This window comes from Sylvia atricapilla, chromosome 10 (assembly GCF_009819655.1).
Source record: "Sylvia atricapilla isolate bSylAtr1 chromosome 10, bSylAtr1.pri, whole genome shotgun sequence".
Lineage (NCBI taxonomy): Eukaryota > Metazoa > Chordata > Aves > Passeriformes > Sylviidae > Sylvia > Sylvia atricapilla.
This window is the reverse complement of record NC_089149.1, coordinates 23,408,675-23,432,025: the sequence shown is the minus strand read 5'-3', so window position 1 is coordinate 23,432,025 and position 23,351 is coordinate 23,408,675. Positions and strand designations below refer to the sequence as shown.

Here is a 23,351-nt window from a genome sequence, read left to right as displayed (position 1 = left end):
AGACAGAGGGAAGACTGGATTCTGCACCTTGACTGCTAATCAATTAAAAGTGTTTTTTAATTTATTTTCACCTTGTGTTGCAATCTTCACTTAGAGTAACAAGAGAATAAATTGAAGTAATCAAATTAAGTTAGTGTGGCCTGATCCTATGTACACCTATGCATGTAACTCTCCCCTCAGTTTGATTCTGATAGGCATTGACATTAATTTGCAAGAATTCTTTGGTTTTAGTAGGATTATTAGGATTAATGTTTTGGTAGCTGAAAGCATATTAGCAAACTGTTGTCATGTTGACTCTCATAAAAAAACTTTCCAGAGAGGTAGTAACAATTGCCTCGTTGTGATTTATATAAGTGAAACATTTTGAAAATTAAGAGTCTTAACTCCTTATCTTTTGCTGTCTTCATTCTTGTTCTTCCACTGCTAAGGAAGAAATACATCCCCAAACTGGTTTCCTCTGAAAAGATGTGGTAACTTCATCTACCTGCTGCTTCAGGATTTCAGTTCTTTACTCCGGGCTTTATGAACTTGAACACAAAGGCACATCATCTTACTGGAACAGCAGAAGGTGACACAGAGACATAATATACAGAGAGAGACCAGTCTTTTTTGTGACCCCGGTCAACCCATGAAGAGTGAGGGCTCTCAGCCACCTAAAAGTAAGTAAAATATATAGTAATGGAAATAATGCATCCTACTGTCAGCCTGTAAGTACTTCTGCATAGACAGCCATGATAACAAGTTACACAAAGAAATAAATTAATTGGACAATTTTCTCAGCATTTTACATTTGAACAATGAAGTCACAGCATTCGCTATAACTGCACTAACCACAGAGATGAAATAAGATAGTGATTTATGGCACTCACTATGACCAAGCTACAAAATCTGATTATTTTGTACGTATTTTTTAGGTATTTACTGCATTTGCTTCAGAATACTGTGGAGAAAATGTATGCTAGTCGAGAGGATATTGGATATGATTTTGGAGATGACTCAAAAGTTAGAAGTAAGCCAATTAAGCCTAATCCAAACATCGATGGAGGATGGGCTTGGATGATTGTACTTTCCTCTTTCCTTGTGCACATACTCATCATGGGTTCCCAAATGGCCCTTGGAATACTCAACATGGAATGGCTTGAAGAGTTTAATCAAAGTCGTGGCTTAACAGCCTGGGTTAGCTCCCTCAGCATGGGCATCACGCTTATTGTAGGTATGTGCCAGCATCACAGGTTTTAAAGCTGTATAGACTTTTAAGATATGTTTGCCATCCATCCTTGAAGTATTTTCTTATGGTTGTCCCAAGCTGACCTTTTAAAGTCACCTGGACAAATTTTACAGTCTAGATGGAGAAAGGGAATAACAGGGAAGGTGACAGGGAAGACAGTCCAGGAGACTGCATAAGCAGGAAAGGAAGCCCGTGACTTCCAGGTCTGACAGAATTAATAAAACACAATCTGTGAAGCTTGGAATCCTCCCCATACTCTGTCTGTGAGGAGAAAATGTTGAATTCACACAGTTTGTATATCAGTTTGGCAGCTGAATGAAAATGTATTTTTTTAGCTGTAGTTGGATCAACCCAAAATAATATCTGGAGGAAATGTTTGTGTAAATATGTACATACACACCTATGACTCCCTAAATGAAGACTGAAAAAGCTGTGTTTAGATCTGCCTAAATTATTCTACTGAAAACAAGATAAAAATTCTTAACTTCTGGTAACTTGCGAAAAAGTCTTGCACTCACACGGCATCAGCCTTTGGAACTTTGTTCATTGTTTTAGCATTGTTTCAGCTTATTGCTCTGTTTAAGCTGTCCCTTCTTCATAGTAACTTTGATTGTAGGTCTTGCAGATATTTGCTAAGTATTTATTCGGTTGTATTTCTCTTTCCATGATTTTAAGAAGCAATATGAAAAATAAACTGAGTGGCATGAGTTGCCTGATGTTTTAACATTTATTTTAAGACATTAAGAAACTTAAGGTGAAAAATTACTAGAGCATAAAGGATAAAATAAATAATTTATAATTTTTTCATGTTTTGTCACAGGTCCTTTTATTGGTTTATTCATCAGCATGTGTGGGTGCCGCACGACAGCCATAATTGGAGGGATACTGAATGCCCTGGGTTGGATACTGAGTGCCTATGCAGCAAATGTGCACTACCTCTTCCTCACCTTTGGAGTGACAGCTGGTGAGAGCTGCACTAATGTTGGAAGGTTCTTTCAATTATTTTTGATTCCTCTGAAGCTTATCTCAGTGAGTAAATAGGAAACATAGACTGTAAAAGTTATTCCAGCTCTGCTTTCACGCTTTTTACAGTCTGTTATCTTTTTAGGGAGCTTATTTCCTCAGTGGATTGGGCCCAATGACTTCTGTGGTCATTTAAATTTGCCATGTGAAGGTGGTGCTTTTATCAGTTTCACCCAAGTGAATACATTAGAGGACATTTTTAATTAGGGGAATTACTGTAACCCAAACTCTGCCAAGTAAAACTGAAAGATGTGTTGCATATCTAGCTAACTCCTCTCCTTGTCACAGGAAAGAATAACAAATGTTTTCTCCAGAAGTTGCTGCACATTAATAAAATAGTGGATTATGATAACTCTGCACTGCTCCAAACCCCATTTTAAAGGGTGAAGTGGGTTACAGCTGGTAGGCAGCTAAGCTGCACACAGCTGCTGACTCACTCTCCCACAGTGGGATGGGGAGAGAATCAGAAAGGTTAAAATGAGATAAAGAGGGTTTAGTAGATAAAGCAAAAGCTGAATGCACAAGCAAAACAAGAGATAAGGAGTTCATTCACTACTTCCCACGGGCAGGCAGGCATTCAGCTGTTCCCAGCAAAGCAAGGCTTGGTCATGTGTAACTATTACCTGGGAAGACATTGCCACAACTCCAAGGGTCCTCCCTTCCTCCTCCCTTCCCCCAGTTTTATTGCTGATACAACATCTCCTGGTGTGGGATGTCCCTTCAGTCAGCTGGGTCCCCTGTCCCACTGCATCCCCTCCCAGCTCCTGGTGCTCCCCCCCTCACAGGGGTTAGAAAGAGAACAGGCCTTGCTGCTGTGTAAGCACTGTCCAAAACAGCTAAACCACGCCTGTGCTAGCAGCAGTGGTTGGTCACAGATCCAAAACACAGCCCCAGATGAGCTGCTGGGAAGCCAATTAACTATCCCAGCCTCACTTGGAATAATGCATGGGGCTGTATTTCATACCTACTTTCTAGTAACTGTTATTCATATTGGATCAACAACCACTCAGAGCAAATCATGTTGCTACAATTTTTAAGACCAAAATGACTGAAGTAATGTTATGTCATTTTAATGGATTAGATGTCTAGAAAACCTTTTGACATGTGTAAGAGCCCAATCAAAATACAAAAATATGTGGATTCAGGCATATTCCTTCAAAGCCAGCAGATCCTTAGTATGTGAAGGCACAGTTTCTAGTGATATGTTTCCTGTGAAAAAATTCAGTTACTTGAAGTAAGTTATGTAGAGGAACCCAGTATTAAGTACTTTGAGCACTACTCCATTTTATTTGCTGTTCATTCCTGAAAAGAGATACTGTTAATAGATATGAAACAAAAATGTGAAAGTTATCCATGTAAAAATTACAAAATTTAGGCTTTAATTACTATCTGAGCAACACTGAGCAGTTCAAGGGGCTTTGAAATGTTACTCATTCCACAGATAACAGTTAATGTTTGCAAATGAAGCAGTATCTATGTTACATTTCCCAGATGAAAACATTATAAAAAAAAGAGATTGTTTGCAATACTATTAATAGCTTCAGTACCCTGCATTCTCTTAAACTTCCTTTCACAGAATTTCATGGAAATCTACAGAATTTCTATATATAAATTTTTGTGTAGCTTTCTGGATGGAGAAAATACTAAGACTAGCAAAGATCACTGTGATGACCCTTTATACCACCATGCTATAGACTTCAGTAATGTTGTAAATTTCTGAATGGAGAACAGTGATCACAGAGAGGATCCTGCCTTTTTCAGAATTTCTGTTTCCATATATATTGAATATAATCAAACAGGCAGGAATTTACACAGTTCTTCTTCAGCCGCTGCTGCTTTTCAGAAAGAGCACACACAAAACAACAAATGGCAGAGTTTAAATAGACAATTTAAAGAGAGGTGAACACTGTATTTTACGGGGGGAAAAGAATCAGAGACAAAATTTTATGTGAGGTGGAAAAGCGAGATGTTGCAGGAGTAATTCTCAGAAAAAGTGTAGAGATACCTGAGAGGTTCCTTCCTGCTCCATGAGACCTCTGCTCACTGTCCCCTTCCTCATGATGTCCTCACTCACCTTCAGTCCCAGCCCACCCAGGGAAGTCTCTCTGTGTTCCCAAAGCTGCTGTTCCTTGCAGTGAGCACCTCTTGCTGCCATCACCTCTGGGCCTCCACGCTGTGCTTGTGACTCTGCTCATGGCTGCAGCCTTCAGTTCATCCCTGCGATCCCACCTCCCCTATCCATCCACAGCCACCTCAGCACATTCCCCAAGGGCCCCTCTGCTTGGGGCTCCCCTGGCCCCAGGCTGTGATGTTGAAGGGCTTATTTTTGCAGGCTTTTCTGGAATCACGGCTTTCTCTGGCCTAGCTGTAGCTGCATGAGCTATGTTAGCACCTAGTTAGGAAAACTTCTAAGTCACAAAACACTTCTGAATTGCAATGACAGTGAATTAGGAAGCATCTTCTGCATACACCTGTTCCAATCCAAACTCCTCTAGGAAGAATCTGCTGTGAGAAAAAATGGTGAAGTGTTACCTGTAATGATACGTTTGCACAACTCATCGCTTTCTGCTCGAAGTAAATGCCATGAATACCCACCCTGGTTTTAACTACACGTGGGGGTTTTTACCAGAATTAGAGATCTGCCTTATAAGACTGAGCAGCTACTGTGTGGCCCTCCCTGGGCTGCCCAAAGAGAACCAGCCTGGACTTGAGGTGCCACCAGTGCACTAACCCCATGTGCTGACTCCTCAAATACATGTCACGGTCACGATGGCTCCACAGTTACTGAACACGGACAGCAGCTCAGTGAGAATCTTCATTGCTGGGGATCTTAGGTGAAAGCAACAAGATGTGCTCACTAAGCAGTTCTGGCCGCTGATACCATCAGCTGTGGGTTGCAGATAATTGCAGATATTTCAAAATTGGCTGTGTCTATGTTTGTGCCCATAGTAACTGTCACTGATTGGTTGTGGGACATCTGTAACTTTCCAGTTGTTGGCATGCTGACCTCAGATATAGATTTTATATTCCCTGTGTTTCGTTTTTCCACCAATAAACATCAGTGTTGCATTCTTGCTGGAATGAGTAATTCAGATTTTGTAAAACCTACGAGACAGAAATGAAAGCTAACATCAGAATTGAATATTTATTATAGGTTTTACTACTATGCTTATACAAACTTAGGAATAAAACTGATTGTTTTTCCCTGCTTCTTACATTGTTGGCAAAAAGTTCAGATTTATTTAATTTTTTTTTTAATAGGCATTGGAAGCGGCATGGTTTATCTGCCTGCAGTGGTGATGGTAGGGCAGTATTTTCAGAAGAGAAGAGCACTTGCACAAGGGCTCAGTACCACGGGAACAGGGTTTGGAGCTTTCCTGATGACTGCCTTACTGAAGCACCTCTGTGCTGAATTTGGGTGGAGGAATGCCATGTTCATCCAGGGGGCCATCTCCCTGAACCTTTGTGTCTGCGGGGCACTTATGAGACCACTCTCTCCCAAAGACCTCCATGAAAAATACGTGGTGAGAAGTGATAGTGAAGAAAATCGAGCAAAAGCTCTGTCCCATTCTACAGAGACTATAAAATCTAATGGAGTCCCTGGTGAAGAAACAGAGAAAAAAGAAGAGGCAGCAAATGAAGAAGTGCTTGGCAGTGTGCAGCACATAGAAATCGGAGGTAAATCTGGAAGCGGAAGGAGCATGTATGGACTGCGCCTCTTTAAGACAGTGAGCCAGCTGACAGTGACAGTCAGGAAAGGCTTTGCACTCTGGTACTCCAGCTACTTTGGAGCTGCATCGCTGTTTACCAATAGAGTATTCGTGGCCTTTGTCATTTGGGCTCTCTTTGCCTACAGCAGCTTTGTCATTCCCTTTATTCACCTTCCAGAAATAGTCAAGCAGTACAACTTATCTAGGCAGGACAACGTTTTTCCTTTGACATCCATCATAGCCATTGTTCATATTTTTGGTAAAGTGATCCTTGGAATCATCTCTGATCTCCCGTGCATCAGCACATGGAATGTCTTCCTCATGGCTAACTTTACCCTGGTCACCTGCATTCTTACTTTGCCACTAATGCAGACATACATTGGCCTGGCTGTGGTTTGTGCTGTAATAGGATTTTCTAGTGGCTATTTTTCTCTAATGCCTGTTGTGACTGAAGATTTAGTTGGAACTAAACACCTTGCCAATGCCTATGGCATCATCATTTGTGCCAATGGAATATCTGCTTTGTTTGGACCACCCTTTGCAGGTAAAAAGTTCAAATTGCTAACCCACAGATGTTTGTGTAATGACCGTGTGACTCTATATTATTAACCTTCCTTATGCTATGAGCAGGTGTAGTTAACAAAATCACAGCTGCTCTAGAATGGACATAACATCGAGCTTTACATTGCACAGATGTCCAGGTCACATCTGCTGGGCTCCAGCTCACTGCCCTCACATTGCAAATTACAGTTCTTGGACATAACCCCCAAATCTATTACAAACTATCCTTATGATGTATGTTTCCTTAAAATAGTTATCACACTTTTTTTTTTTTTAATGAGAAAAGTGTAACCTATTTTTTCATGTTTTACATACTGTATGCGCTATACATATTCATTCCTTTATCCACATGAAGAAATGGTGATTAGTTCTCAGGGCAGGCTGTTTGTACCACAGCATTACCCCAAGGACTGTGCTGTGTGTTTGGGTGTCCCCCACTGCAAACTGCAAACTGATGTGTTGATTTAACTAACTTTGCTTTGCCTTCCTTCGACCAGAAATACCTACTTTGGGGGCTGCACTGCTCATAAGCTCTTTACTGCCATCCCCAGCAGAAGGAAGAAGTGTATGTTTGCTGTCCCCACGGTTACTTAGGATTAAACAGACATTCATTATACATTTCCTCATAGAAAGAGGTGAGGGAGTACGGAAGAGATACAGGTACTGATTGTCAGTACTAAATTAGACTCCAGCTCTTTTTTGCAGAGGTGCTGCTGAGAAGAAAGTTGTGAGAAATCTTGGGAGTCATGGCCATGGTGAGCCAGGGGCAGCTCTAGGCTGAAGGGAAGCCAGCAGCAGCATGAGCAGCCCAAGAAAGCGAGAGCCCCTTCTCTCCCCACCGCTGGGTGAGAAGAAAGCTCCCTCAGTGCCCCTTGAAAGCAGCAGTGTTCTACTCTGCCACGTCCCCTCCACACCTCCCAGTCTGTGCTCAGCCCGTCCCTGTAATTGCTCTTTGGTTACAGAGCACATTGGACCAAGCAGCTGAGGTAAAGAGAGCTTCTGAGCTTGTGGGTACATCACAGTGCAGCCAGAGTGGCGGGAGGGAGTTTTGCTCATTTGGGTTCTCAAACCTTCCCAGGAGTCGAGGCTGGAATGAGAGTCACTGCAGTATTGAGATTGTATCTGCTGAACAGTCTTCTGTTGGTATGTGAGGCTTGGAGACAGCTCTGGGGAATGTGTTTGCTTGCACAAGGCACAGCATTTGAACTAATCAGTATTGGGCATTTCACAGAGGCAATGATAGGGAGGAGAAACTAAATTGCTTTGGGATTACAAAATGTCGATTTTAAAATGAGACTTGTGATGACTTGTTTGAAAAATTTTTTTCCACAAAGCATCTGTAGATTTGACAGAAATGTTGTGAAAGAAATGTGAAGTATTTTCTGCATTTTCTCACTAAATGTGCTTTTTTTGTCAAGCTTTGTAACAAACATGTTTTTTCCTTATTTTCCAGGTTGGATCTATGACATCACACAAAAATATGATTTTTCTTTTTACATAGCTGGATTGCTATACATGGTGGGAATAATATTTTTACTTATACAACCTTGTATCCAAAAGAAACAGCCAAGAGAAAAATCTACAGAAGAAGAACAAGTATAGAACAAATTCCAGAAGTTTTTTTTACAGAACTTTTTTGTTTTCCTGTTTCTCGTGTATGACAGTATGAAGATGTTTTTCTTATGGAACCAACCACATTTAGCTGCACTTAAGTGAAAAGCAAATGTGCCCCATAATGTTTATAAATTATTAGAAATATGCTTTTAAAATTAGTTAAGCTATTTTATTTTAGAACTACCAAATACAGTGATTAAAAGCACACTGCTAGGATTTTAATATTAGAACAATGATAAGAACCCTTACCCTTGCTTCTCTTTTAACTTTTCACCATTAACCATTGGTGAAGATCCACTGACTGCAGTGCAGTTTCTCTGATTTACCCTAGTCCAATGAGAGAATTTGGTCAGGACATGAATGATTTATAAAAGTCCTTTCTACTTTGTATTCAATCTAATGAAAGATTAGTTACTGAGTATAAGAAAATGATTGTATTTCTTGCCTGGCTAGTCAAGTACTGTTGAAATGCTACTATAATAATTCCATCAATTCAGCATACTAAAATTACTGTTTCTGTGTGATGCAAATCTGGAGAAAAGTTCTCATATATTTCTGAAGTGATTCTGTTGGACTCAGTAGGTCCCTCCCAACCCAGTGTATTCTGTGATTCTGCTTCAATGATTTTTAATTTTATTTTTTAAAGTATCAACTGCATCTAAAGTAGCCATCCTCAATACATTGGCTGCATTTTAAATGCTGTGACACTTAATTCACCTGAAGTAAAAAACCTATAAATGCAGAAACAGGAAACATGGAAAATATCATTGTGACTGGAAAATGTTTCCAGAAACAGTTTGAGTTCTCTGGCCCCTTTAGCTCATTAGAGCTATTGTGGAATTTCATAACATTGCCACTGACTCCTTTCATGGGAATGAACTCTACTACAGCACACTAAATTTTGTTATAATTTATTTGAATTGTTCACAAACTCTGTTCCATATGAGCAATCATGTTGCTGCCTGTGATGTACACCACGAACTGACTAAGATTCTTCATGTTTGAGAAGTTTATTCACTAGAAAATTAGACACTTCAGAGCATGGAATAGCTAAAGAGCATTTAAAGTATCCAAATAATTTTTCTTAACATTCAGAATCTGGTAAACAATGAAGAAAGTGATGTATGGTGGTACAGGGCATATTTTTTTCAGCTTTGAGAGGTGAGTCTGATGTTAATTTTCCTATAAAATAAGAACCACTGTAAGTTTTCATCTTCTTAGCTTTATGAAAGTTCTTTGCATGATGAATCAGGTTCTTAGTTTAATATTGCTACGTGCTTCTGGAATTCCTTGAAAAGCAATTGAAACTTTTTAATTATATTGAAGAACTATTGGGAAACAGTTCAGTGTGCATCAATATCAGTATCCTGTTATTTTTTTTATGGCTGCAAGGTTGGTTAACAGAAAGTTCTGAATGTGTATCTTCTATGTTGCAACTCACCAGCTTCTTAGTCTTGCACTTCTACAACTCTTGGCAGGGACATGCTTTAAAGTATTCCTTAAAGATCCCTGAAATGAGCCAAGTTAAAAAATAAAACCTTACCTTAAGAAACCCTGAATCACTTTAAGATTTACATCAGTGCAATCGTCTAGGGTAGTTATGTATGGCCTTTAAAACTCACATAAGACAACTGAGGTGGCACTGAACTGCAACACATGGTGTGAGCACACAGTCAGTAACTTCTTAAAATCAGCTTTTGTAGTTGGAGAAAATATGCACGTAAATTTTCATGTCCGTTCTTTATTACAGGTTAAATGTCTTCTTGGTGGGAATGCTGCTGATGGCTCATTTGAACTGAGCTATCTTTTACTGATGAAATATATATTGTGATGATTTCCCTCATTTGCCTTTTTTTTTTTGTTGTTTTTAAAGATATGTATCCTTCATACATAGATCCTCACTTTGTCTTTTGTCAAAAGCAACTTTATTTGCATATTACAGTGATAAAAAACATGTAGTTCACTTGTGATATCTGCAATAGATCTTTCTATAGAGGTTCTTACAGGCCCATATCTTGGGAATAAACTTACATTACCCAAAAATACACTTTCTGATCATTTATTAAGTTAGTATTGTATTTTAGCCACATAATGAAATTTTCCTAAAATGTAATAATTACGAAGAGGAAAGAATATATATCGAAGTGCTTCATATACTTAAAGATCAACAATCATGGAATGTTTCCAACATAATGGTATATAGATGTAGAACAAAAAAATCCTTAATCTAAATCAGTGACTATTTAAGTATTAAAGTACTGGTTTATAAAGAAACAGAATTGTACAAGAACTCTGTATTCATGGTTTTTAATCAATTTATAAAATTCACGTTTAGTACTTGGGATGTTAAAAAGTTGTAAACTCCTTACACTCTTCAAATATTAAACTATTATACCCAAATACTGAAATCACTGTTTTTAATATTTGGGTCCTAAATCTAGTCAATTGTATAATATGTATTAATCAGCCTCTATAAATGACAATGCCACAGCATCTGCTGTAAGCCAAGGAGTACGTGTGGCACAGACACAAACCGGAGTAATCAGAATGAAGAAATGCAAAGTAGCCACAACCTGTTCTATTGCAGTAACTGCTATGATGCTGATTAAAACACAGTTTCAGGATACCCAACCTACTAAATACTGTAATATTTACATGTTTCTCCTGGTAAGGCTTTTTTTTTTTTTCCCTCTTTCAGTCCTTAAAAAGTCTTTTCCCTGTGTCTGACCCAATTACCAGCCATGCATTGTAACAATTGCCTCAATGGAACATGCACCTTTATTCAGTTAATTTTTTGTTCTGAGCACGGTGGTTCTGCCTCCTCTGGAGCTGTAGCTGATATTTGTGTGTTTGGAGGCTCCCAGGCCACTGCCCATGGCTGTGTCACACAGGCTCTCCCTAAGAGCTTCCCAGAGCACATTGCTGTCACACAGCCACTTGTAAGAGAAAGCAGAAGCTTAAAATCATCATTTGGCTTACTCACTGCTGATTATTCCACTGCACAAAATGTGTTTAGACAGCACAGAGGCCTTGTATGAAGGTCACTTGCAGTGCAAGCTGCCCACGCATTTTGAAAGACACAGTGGTAATTAAAAGTCACAGGAGATCAGCAGAAGTTTTGCCAAGGGTTGCCAGTGCAAGATATTGCATGTTCTTCTGTGAAAAATCTGAGAAGCTATTTTTGGTATAATATGCAAGGCCCTTCTGCCACTGTAAAAAAAAAAAAAAAAAAAAAAGCAGCTGTAATGCCACGTACTTTCCTGGTGTGTAATTCATACAGCTGCTCTGAAATCAACCAAGCTGTGTAAGCTGATGCCAAAAAACCTGTTAGGACATAGAAATTGCATCAGAAATACAAATCTGTTTTCAAGGTAAGTAAAAGAGGCCTTTGGGGTTTGAACAGAAATGCGATTCCAAAAAACTTTCAGATGTATGTAAGGATTAAGCCTATTTCTCAGGAGATGCTTCCCTCTTTCAGAATGACTCCATAAACAGAATCAGGTGGAAATAATACAAGGGTTTAAAAAAAAAAAAAGGAAAAAAAAAACCTTTTTAGATGCTAGAACTATCACAAAAAAATTATGAAGATACTCTGTGTCATATATTATCTATTCCCTGTGAATTATACAAGAGCACAGAAACATTGATTTCCCCCCAGATGTTCCGCTTTTCTACAGGAGCAGTCGCAGGAGCCTAAGTGCAGCTGTACTCAATGACTCCAATGCAAGTGGCAACAGAAATAGAAAAGCAGAAATCCTGGTGTAACTTGTGTTACACACTGCAGATGTAGCTGGGTACTTTGAACTGCTTCACTCTGCCCACAGCAAAGCTGTCTCAGAGTACATGTGCTCCTGGTTGTTCTTATGCAGGCACACACAGCATACCAGCACATTCTAGCACGGCAAAAGCAGGGATTATTGGGGGAAAAAATGTGTATAAGTGCTGAAATGAAAATGTATGAACCTTTTAAAAGTTCTCTTTTCATTTCAGTTTACTCTCTGCCTCTCACCAATCTGCTTTGCCCAAGAAAAAAATGACATTATTAAGTTAAAAACAGTATAGACTGGTTATTTTTTTGCATGTTTTTATTTCCAAACAGAGTGCTCTATTAAAAAAAAAAAAACACAGGAAGAAAAGCAAAACCGATTGTCCCGGCCATTCCCGGGCTGTGGGTAACCCCGGCCATTCCCGGGCTGTGGGTAACCCCGGCCATTCCCGGGCTGTGGGTAACCCCGGCCATTCCCGGGCTGTGGATAATCCCGGCCATTCCCGGGCTGTGGATAACCCCGGCCATTCCCGGGCTGTGGGTAACCCCGGCCATTCCCGGGCTGTGGATAACCCCGGCCATTCCCGGGCTGTGGATAATCCCGGCCATTCCCGGGCTGTGGGTAACCCCGGCCATTCCCGGGCTGTGGATAATCCCGGCCATTCCCGGGCTGTGGATAATCCCGGCCATTCCCGGGCTGTGGGTAACCCCGGCCATTCCCGGGCTGTGGGTAACCCCGGCCATTCCCGGGCTGTGGGTTATCCCGGCCATTCCCGGGCTGTGGGTAACCCCGGCCATTCCCGGGCTCTGGGTAACCCCGGCCATTCCCGGGCTCTGGGTAACCCCGGCCATTCCCGGGCTGTGGGTAACCCCGGCCATTCCCGGGCTGTGGGTAACCCCGGCCATTCCCGGGCTGTGGGTAACCCCGGCCATTCCCGGGCTGTGGGTAACCCCGGCCATTCCCGGGCTGTGGGTTATCCCGGCCATTCCCGGGCTCTGGGTAACCCCGGCCATTCCCGGGCTCTGGGTAACCCCGGCCATTCCCGGGGTGTGGGTAACCCCGGCCATTCCCGGGCTGTGGGTAACCCCGGCCATTCCCGGGCTCTGGGTAACCCCGGCCATTCCCGGGCTCTGGGTAACCCCGGCCATTCCCGGGGTGTGGGTAACCCCGGCCATTCCCGGGCTGTGGGTAACCCCGGCCATTCCCGGGCTGTGGGTTATCCCGGCCATTCCCGGGCTCTGGATAATCCCGGCCATTCCCGGGCTGTGGGTACCCCCTGCCATTCCCGGGCTGTGGGTAACCCCGGCCATTCCCGGGCTGTGGGTAACCCCGGCCATTCCCGGGCTGTGGGTAACCCCGGCCATTCCCGGGCTCTGGATAATCCCGGCCATTCCCGGGCTGTGGATAATCCCGGCCATTCCCGGGCTGTGGATAATCCCGGCCATTCCCGGGCTCTGGATAATCCCGGCCATTCCCGGGCTGTCCCCCGGCGCGGTGACAGTGGCCCTGCCCCGGGGCGCCCTCTGGCGGCCGAAGCGCCCCGCAGCGCCCGGAGCTGGAAGGGCTCGTCCCGGACACGGGACACGGGACACGGGACACGGGACACGGGACACGGGACACGGGACACGGGACACGGACCCAGCCGGGACCGGCCCGGGACACAGCGCGGAACTGCAGCCGCTCCCCGGGAAAGTATCGGAAAATGCAGACAGTGCTCACACCGCGGTGTCCGCGTTGGGAGTTCTGTTCGTTGTTTCTTTTGACGTGGAGCTTCTTTTACAGGACGTAAGAATAGCTACTCGTGAACGATCTCAAATCCTCTGGAACGCACACACTGAAAGCGTCTGGATCTCCTGGAGAGCCGGATTTATGACTCCAGTCAGAGAAATGCCGTGCTTGGGGTAACAGTGCAGATACTGCTGGGTTCAGCCTACAAGGATGGGATGGACATCCCACGCCCACACGGGCACACTCCATTCCTGAGTGGAGAGACCGTTCTACTTCCTCTGTTTGGAAATCTGAATATGCTACTCTATAATTCCACAGAGAGCAGCATTCCAGCATAAATTACTCTGGAAATAAAAGCTCATCTTATTTGGGCAAATTTTTAATTCCCTAAAATGCTGCTGAAATGAGAGAAAGGGAGCATGGCTTTACTTGTTCTGATAGTCTACTGCATTGTGTCAAAATCGTATTTGTTTTATTATGCAACTTAATTATTTCTAGGATTTCTTTATATTCCAAAATATCCAAGGCTTTGTGTTAAACTAATGAAAAGTTTACTGCCCTCCATAATACCTTATTCTACTCCACTCACACTCTTCAAATGACAGATGAATTCCAAATATACTGACAAATAATTTCCTGGTCTCTCTTCAATCCATTCTCTTCCTCTCCTTCAGTTATTTTTGCTCCCTTATTCTCCATTCAGTTGTTCCCCTGTCACAATATCAACTGATTTATCTTCAGACTGAAATAAAGCCCAGAACTTCAGCTTATCTACTCCCATCTGGCCTTCATCTCTAAATTAACGACACGCTCTATTTTCCTGTTTAGCCATTTCCTCCCGTGCTTTCTTTGCCCTGTCCCCTTTTTCTTCTGCACACTTGAACTCATTCTCACTAAAGCATCTGTAATGCCTTGGTAGCCACACAACAGGAACAGCAGCACAGCCATGTTCTCTAGAAATGCCAGTCTGACACAGAACTTTTTTTGAAATCCTGTCCCACATAGCCTCAAAATAATACAAACTCTGTGAGCAATCTCATTCTGATTGGGATGTACTCTGCACCAGACATGTCCTACTCTCCATATTGCAAGCTTAATCTGCCTCTCTGAAATCTTTCAGAGCATATCCAGTTGTCACAGCAGAAACAAGATAACCCGTTTTTAACTCCCTCATAAGGTCTCTACAGCACCCTTGGGGATAAGAATAAAGTTATTTTTCTCTTTAAAACATTTCTCTTCCTATTTTCCATAAGCGAAGATGTTTTTTTTCTTCTGCTTGAATTACTGCAGCAGCCTTTGTTAAGGCTCTGACAGGGATAGAAAATACAATTTCGAGGTATTCAGACCCACAAAAATAAGTTTCCTACATAATAGCTCTGAATGTTTCAGGTTTCCATCCCAACTTCCTGACCCTGCATAGACCTGGAGGCTGGAATAGTTCACCTCCCGAAGGCCTTTCCAATACATCTTCTCTCTTTTGCACCAACAGATTGCCCCTCATTCTCCTGCAGTTTCCAGGCTATCCTTCCAATCCCTCACCCCTCATTCAGCATGGAGAGGTTGCCCTTACTCCAGCTGTCCAATAATGGCAATTTCTGTTATTCACTCTTTAAAGTTTCAATTCAACGTGTAAATACTATTTCCCACAATTTCCTGAGAGCTGGGGAGAACTTCCTAGCAGGTAAGCAAAAGTCACTCCTTTATCCTCCTGTGTTTCTAACAGTTCCTTGCTGCAAAGTCTACAAAAAATATTGAAAAACACCTCTTTCCTTGCACTCATGTCTTTTGTCAAAGACATAAAATGTACGGAATTTTTGTTTGGTGATGAATTCAGTATAAGGAGATCCCAGTTTGTGGGTGAGATTTCTAGACACTAAATAATACAAATCATAACACAAAGCAAAGGTTTCGTATTTCCAATCCTGGAAGCAGTGTGCAACATCCAGCAATGGATGCAATGGAATTACCTGGATCACTGTGTTTATTACAAAACAAAAGCTTGCAGGATAAACACAGCCTTTCTAAGGATCTGGCTTTTACTGCAGCCATTCAGTTTGATTCATTTATTGTCTCAAAAACGAGACAATCCTTATTTACTTGTTGTCTTATGTAAAGCAGACAGATTGATGATTATGTTAAACCAGTGAGATGAATCAAAGCCAACAGGCTGCTCAGCAAAGCAAACAATTTCAATTTGAATTTTTTTGATTTTAAATTTTTACTGTTTCAGATCTGTGTGAAACTTGAGAAAGTCTGGCAATATCTTCAAGCTCCAGAAAGGAAATGATGTACAGGAGGAACAGGACAGGAAGCCGTTCCAGGAGGTCATAGTTACCTCGGCACAGACTGAGGACGTTCCAGAATTCTGGCACCAAACACTACAGCAATCTGAACCGGGGAAAAATGAAACCAAATCCAAGAGACAACAGATTTGTAAAAGCCTGAAACTTCTTTCCAATAATCTCAAGTTATGCAGGTATATCTTTTAAAAAACTATAACAACCAAACCCAAACTAACCCCACAAAAACCTTATTTTTTCCATGTTTTTCTAGGGAAAATATTATTTAACATGAATGTTCAGGTTCATTTTTGGATTAACTTTTCCACATACATATAGATTTTTATGTAAAGACTGTGCTGTTTACTCAGAGAGAGGTTAGTAAAACAACTGAAAAAAGTGCTGCAGTCATATGCTTTGGGGAAAATAATGATGGCTTTGACATCACGAGTCCCTGTAGTTGTGCTTCATATCTTACATAGGTACAGCTAAACCAACATGAAATTGAAGGCAGTTCCCTTCTACAGGGATGGGGCATTTTTTGACTTATTCCTTTGTGATCCAGTACAACACCAAGCTGTCATTCTTAAGTCTCCTACCTAGTGAGAACTGCCCATTCTGTAGTCAGCTGATTATTTCTGCTTCTTTGTCCAACTTGGAACCTGGCCTTTTGAGTTTACTCTTTTTTTCACATCACTTACCTATTTTATCAAATTTCTGTAATAAAATTACTGGTTCACTGTAAAATAGAATGCTGAATTAAATTTGCTACACTTTTAATGAACAATCAACAGTACATTTTGAAGCTGCATATTCTTTCCTAACAGAATGAATGCAGCCATCCAGATTTGTACAGGATTTTTTTCCTTATTTTTCATGGAAGTTGAAACTCTACCGACTATAGGCCTACTTTGATGCAGCAGTTTTCCTTCCAAAGTATTTTGTAAGATTAACTACACAACTGAAGGTGATGTGAATACTTTTGAAAGAGCTTTGAAAATTACATGATTTTACAGTTACGATGTTAAGATTTTTTTCTTCTTTATTTCCCCCCACATATTCCTGAGGTAACAATAGGGGAGGAAGCTGTCACATTTTCTTCCTTCATGTCTTTGGGTAGATGGCCCAGTATTCTGCAGCTCTCTTCCCCATGCTGTATCACACTGCAGGATCAGTTTGCTGTCAGTTCTCCTTTGCTTTTTTGCATTCCAGGCATCTCAGTTCTATATATTTGGTAATTTCCCTCAAATTCCTTATGCAAGTACAAAATGATCTACACAGTCATCTAAAAATGGTTGGGCTGATCTAATTCAAGCTGATATGAAGAATGCTCCAAATCTTCTCACCCTGGGAATGATGAAGATAAATAATATTTTCACTGTACGTCTATTTAATGTTGAATAATCAAGCGGGCTACCACACAGATATTTGAGTTTTTCTTTATTAGCAATTATTTATTTCTAGAAATAATAGTGTGATCTGGTTTGGCTACTCTAAAATATATTCAGTATTTAATTTTTTAAATTAATGTATGTGAAGCTAAAATGAACTAACTGTGAAAATCCATTGAACGTTAAGTTTTCTATGAAATTTTCATTCTGAGAGTGCTGGAGAATATTTGATGACTTGTACTAATTGTTCACTCATCCAGAAATATAAGTAGACCTCTCTTCTCTTGCTCCACACTATCACAAATTAATTTTCCATCACAGCAAAACCAAATACAAAACCTTGCTCTATTGTTTTTGCTTCAGGAAATTTTGAAAAGAAATGTAATTATACTTTATTTCAATGCCCAAAAAGAACAGAAAACATCTCAAAACAAACATGGAAGTTCACAGCTGTATGGTAGTTCTTATATATTTAGTAAAATGGTAATGTTAATAGTTCAGGTACTTTATAAAAAAAAAAGTTCTCTAAAAATCCCAATCACATGAAAGAGATAAAATCATAGGAATGAAAACCAGGAGATAATGACAGGAAATACCAACACTTAACAGGAAAATGTTTTAGTGGCAGGAATGTACCAAATATTTAGCAGCAAGCCATGGATGTGGTGAGAATTATTTATCTGAACCCTTAGCTGGCAAATAAATCAGTATGGATAACTAGAATATTATTCCAGTCAATTCAATTAATTTAATTATTCCAGTTTATTTAATATTATTCAATTATTCTTCTTCCAGTGTATATATGTGTGTATATATATATATTTGTGGAGAATTAATAGAAAAATAATAGTGTGTGAACACTTAGGAGCAGCAAAGCTCTTAACAGGAGGTGAGGAGGTGTAAAAACATCTGATTGTGTGGAACAGCAAGAACTATGGACAGGAATAATCTCAGTATGACAATACAACTGACAATAGTAATTTATACTTGTAATACTTCTATTTATGTTAGCATTTTTCTGAAAAGAAAACACCTTTATTTTATATTACAATTTTAATAAAAAATAGAGGGGAACCCCTCAATTTTAGAGATACTTTTAGAAGGAGGAAGAAATTACTACATTTTAGAAAAGAATGGCAACTGTGGCTTTCAATACTTCCTATATGGTAGGAAACCTCTGAACCACCAATAAGACTTTTCAAGAAAAAGCAGGCAGATTATATTTATAACCCACTGAATTATTTGTAACCTACTAAAACCACAGAATAACAGCAGAAAACTGCTTGCGAACAATAATTTAACTATCTAAACCATTGCACCCACGTAACATATTAATATCCAATGCTGCAGGAAAACCTTACACTACAAGCAGTGAGTGAGAACCAAACAGCTAGAATTCTTTTTACCAGCATATATTTACATCTCAAATCTACTTTTATAAGGTAAACTAAAAAAAGAGGTCAACAAAAAAGTATAGAAGACTACTTATTTGGAAGTTCTAATTTATAAAAAAATATGAACAATTTTGCCATGAATTAAAATGTGGTACAACTTTTTGCTTCAACTAATGGAGCAATTAGGAACATCTGCAAAACCCCAGCATATTTAAAGACTCTCTGAGCCTGAGCCAAGTTCAACAGGCAGCCCATTTTCTGTTGGTTCAGGACATATTCATTCCCCTTCTAGTCAAAACAAGCAGTAATAACTGGAATTAAAGATTGGTTTTGTCATGGACTGTGAGTGCTGATTGAAACTTTTTCCATGGTTAGTGCATATATCCAGCCCCTTGAGCTCAGAATGTGCAGCCTTTCCATCCATGAAGCACTAACAGGGCTCCCTTGCAGCCCTACCCAGCAGCCCAAGGTGGTGTTATTATTTCTATCAAGTTCACTGAAAATTGATCAGTTGCAAAAGTTAAAATATGGAACCAGAAACACAAACATAAACCCCACAAACCTAAACATAGAAGTGCAGGCCACAGGAACTCAGCAGGCCTAAAAATCTCTCAATTGTGCTGTAGGAAGTGTTAGATTTTAATAAGCAAAGCACCGAGAATGTGTTGGTCTTATCTGAGACTGAGTGAAGATACACTCAAGTTTATTCCTGAAGAGAGATAAATAATTGTACCCTCCCCCTACCACCACATCTCTTTCCCAAGATTCATATACTTCTTGGGAAAGCAGATCTCCTCCACCTTGGTGTAAATAATCATGGAATCACAGAATCACCAAGGCTGGAGAGACCTGCAAGATCATCCAGTCCAACCATCAACCCAGCACAACCATAATCATCTCTAAATCATTCTTCAAGTGGCACATCCAGACACCTCTTGAACACTTCCAGAGACAGTGAATCCAGAACCTCCCTGAAGAACTTACTCAAATAAGATGGTCATTCAACAAGATGATGTCTACCAAAGCTGTTGATAAGAAAAACAAAATTTGATTTGAAAATGACACTTTTCGAGTTCATAATAAAAACAGGGTAATTATGAAGTCACCTCTGTAAATATTTTTTAAATGTCTGTACAGAATCAGAAAACAAAAGCAGTTTATTTAAAAAAAATAAAAATCAAGATCTCACCAATCCAAGGTGGTTTTGTGCAATCAGGTCTCGGGCTGATAGAGCAGTTGCTCAAAAGAGACTGCAGTTGCAGATATGGACTTCTCAATTTCCAGACTAGGCCATAGGTCCCCTCATCCATCCCCAGCAGTTACTGAATTAAGGTGTTTTTGGCTCAGTATTTTCAGAGGACTGTTTCCCCTGTGAACCATGATCAATGGTATCTTGTGACATGACCCCATTAATCCAATACTGGGAATCAAAATTATAAGAAGAGGCAGAGCAATAACTACCTGGGACACACAGTTCCAGGGAACTTTGGGAAAATGCATCATTATTTCAGATGTTCTCAGTGGCCAGTCTATCTTCTTTGGTTAATTTCGTGGTGTCCCCGTGGCCTTTCTTTACGGGCTGTCTGCTCCTGAAGTAGTTTTGCACTTGCATGGTCCCAATCACCTGTTGCATTAGCAGTTGATTGTGTCAAATTAGATTGGGAATTCAAATCTGGTGGCTCATAACATGGTCATAGAAACAAATGTGCTGGCACAGAGCATTTTGAGTTATTAGCCATAAGAATGCTGCTTTCTGGCCCATATTTGTTGCTAAAATCTCTGTGATTGTCTTGTAATGAAACTATCAATGTTGCTGGGCTTTTTCATATATTTAGATTTACTGTCACATGTTTTTGGTTTTTTCCATTATTCACACATTAATCTTAATTAATTAATAGGAAAGAAGTATGTTAACCACAGCAATCCCATCTTTCATGAAATTTATTGCAGATCAGTTTTGCTAGATTATTCCATTATATGCCACCCAACATTGGTAATTATTATTATCCTCCTGGGATGCTATAATTTCTCTAAGTCTTAAACGATGAAATTCATTCCTAAGAGAAATTTTGCACCAACTGAAAATTACTTGCAACTGTGAAAGAAAAAAAAGAAAAAAGGCAGAAGAAATTATTATCAATTACCACAAGATAAATATATTACCAAATTCAGGGTTTGAGTTATGTAAATTCTACTACAGTCCCAAAAGAAAGTTTTCCTAAGATCAGACCACAGTTATATTACCAGTGGCTTCAAGGGACAATAAACATCCCATAACGAACCTGCAGCAACAGTAAAATGTTTTAACAACCCCTACATGCAAATTGTTCATGGAAATAAACACATCCTTAAAGATATCTCAGCTGGCAAGACTATAAAGATTCTGGTTTCATTTTTCATTTATTCATAGAATCACAATGTATCAGGTGTGAAATTATGTGGTTAAGTAGAAATACCCATCCAGCTGCTCAGGCATTCAAAAGTGGCAGCTTAGAATTAAACTGGGATTTTAACATTTGTAAAAATCAAAACTAATAGCACAGTTTGAAGCTCAGAACTTAAGACTGAAAACTGTGGCAAAAGCTCTCCAGAAATCCATGTTCAACTCACATTTTCGGAGACAGAAAAAGAAAAGAAAAGAAAACCTGCATTATAAAGCATGCAACTGGGACAAAAAAAAATAACATGAATAGTAAACTAGATAGCTATGAAATGGTGGAGTACAAGTGGTCCTTACTACCAGTAATTTTCCCAGGGTTCTCTTAAAACATTACATATATGCTTGAACAGAGTGTTGGCTTTTAATATTGACTTTCTTTTTGCTGCTGTCACAGCTGGGCCTACATGAGAGGAAAGTCATCATCATTCACACAAGTTGCTCATCAAGATCATGCTCCAAGCTACAAGTAAAATTCACTTGCTGTTGTAGACAAGGTTAAAACCCCTATGTATTTCAGTGTTACTAAAATTAATCTGGTATATTTCCTTCCATTTAATTGAGAAAAGTCAGAACTTTACACCGTCATATCTATAGGTGAGTTCCTGACGTGAGTGATAAAACTGGCAAGTGAGAATAGTAGTGAGGTGAACATTTATAAACACATTTACATACATGTATACATAAAAAAGTACTCCATAGATCTTTACTTTTTCTGTCATGCCAAAAAGGAAAATAAAAAACAAGCCTTGAGCTAACTGTCAATACTTCCATTTACTGACTGAAAAACACAGAGTTACTTTTACAAATCTTAGATCTCACAACAGTGGTTTACGTCCCTCAACATCAAATTTAACTTTAGATCTCTCTGGGATTTCAGTGCTAAAATGTAAGTTTTAAAGTTGAGCATTAAGTACTTGTAGCTTCTAATGAGTTGCATTCAGTTTAAGCACTAATTTTCAAATGAAAGGTCAGATTCCAGACTATCTGCTAAAGTAGGCCTACACCAATCATTTCCATGTTTTTCAAGGTTTTCTTTTATCCTGTTGATATCTCACATACAGCAACAGTAAATATGTTTGAATAAATGCTTAACATTTTTATCTGAATGTCAAATATAGCCAGGTAAAATCTATCATTTTGATGGTCATTGTGGCTAATATATCTTGATATGGGGTAATCATAATGGCTAAATTATGTATCTGATTGCCTACATATAAAATAGCTTTGATTAACACTCAGAGATATCTTCAGTATTCTGTAAAAGAACCTTATTGTGTGAATAAAAGGAAAAAGTCCTACTCAGTTCCATAAGTTAGTTTTATTTTACAATACACAGTCTCTAGTCCTTTGCACTGAAACAGTTGCATCTTTGAAGGCAAAAAAGCCCACATTCATCCAAACTGCATTCAAGAATTTAATATATGAAAAATAAATGATACCCCAGAAATATTTGATACATGGAATTAATATTTCTCTGATGTACAAGCACAATATAGACTACCATGTCATTAAAATAACATTTCATACGTGAATGGTAATGAGGATTCAGTGCAAAAGGGGTTATAAAGCCCTTGTCATTCTGTTTCACAGATGATGTTACTACCTGGGAAGGCTTTAGAACTTGAATGTTTGCAGCCCAGCACAGGGATAATAGGACAGTGAATGCTGTACTGTACTTCCTAAAGCTCTTTTTATCTCTAGCAGTGTAGGGAGAAGCAGCACACAAGGCTACTTCCATTCTTATTTGTGGAAAACATGAGGTGAGAATAAGGTCAGAACAAAACTGATACACAAATAGAGGAAAAAAAGGACATCTGTAACATGTTCCTCAGCTTGCATACCCTTCAACATAGTCCACAAAAATACAGCATATATGAGAAAAACCCCATTGTTAAAGGAGAAAAGAAACATGATTAATAGGCTTTCTCCTGGCCTTTTCATGTTGCTGTTGGAAGTGACATTTCTTTAAAAAAATAAACCAAACCAAACAAACCAACCCATTTCTCAGCATGAAAATGCCAAGTGTAACTGAAAAAGAAAATAGCTACCTGCCCCCAAAACCACTTACCAAAACTGATTAATAACTTGCTTTCAAACTTTTGAACTTGCATACCTAACAATGTTCTACAGATTAAATCTATAAATCTCTACAGAAAATTAACTATACACGATTTTAGAAATCTGATTCTTAAAAAAGCAGAGCTATGTTGCACCAC

General features: G+C 39.7%; 1 protein-coding gene and 1 long non-coding RNA gene across 2 annotated transcripts; one reads left to right on the top strand and one right to left on the bottom strand.

The window, feature by feature from the left end:
• The first annotated feature begins 314 nt into the window (after nt 1–314).
• Nucleotides 315–10,841, top strand: SLC16A14 (solute carrier family 16 member 14). Its single transcript, XM_066326323.1, has 5 exons — nt 315–659; nt 915–1,213; nt 2,049–2,192; nt 5,513–6,505; nt 7,976–10,841. Exons 2-5 carry the CDS (start codon nt 952–954, stop codon nt 8,122–8,124), a joined length of 1,548 nt encoding a protein of 515 aa, XP_066182420.1. The 5' UTR covers nt 315–659; nt 915–951; the 3' UTR covers nt 8,125–10,841.
• An 8,948-nt stretch (nt 10,842–19,789) lies between these two features.
• LOC136365806 (uncharacterized) lies at nt 19,790–20,394 on the bottom strand. Its single transcript, XR_010744414.1, has 2 exons — nt 20,157–20,394; nt 19,790–20,064 (listed from the first exon to the last, which is right to left on the bottom strand). It is a non-coding gene; the product is annotated as an uncharacterized lncRNA (long non-coding RNA).
• Nucleotides 20,395–23,351: the final 2,957 nt, after the last annotated feature.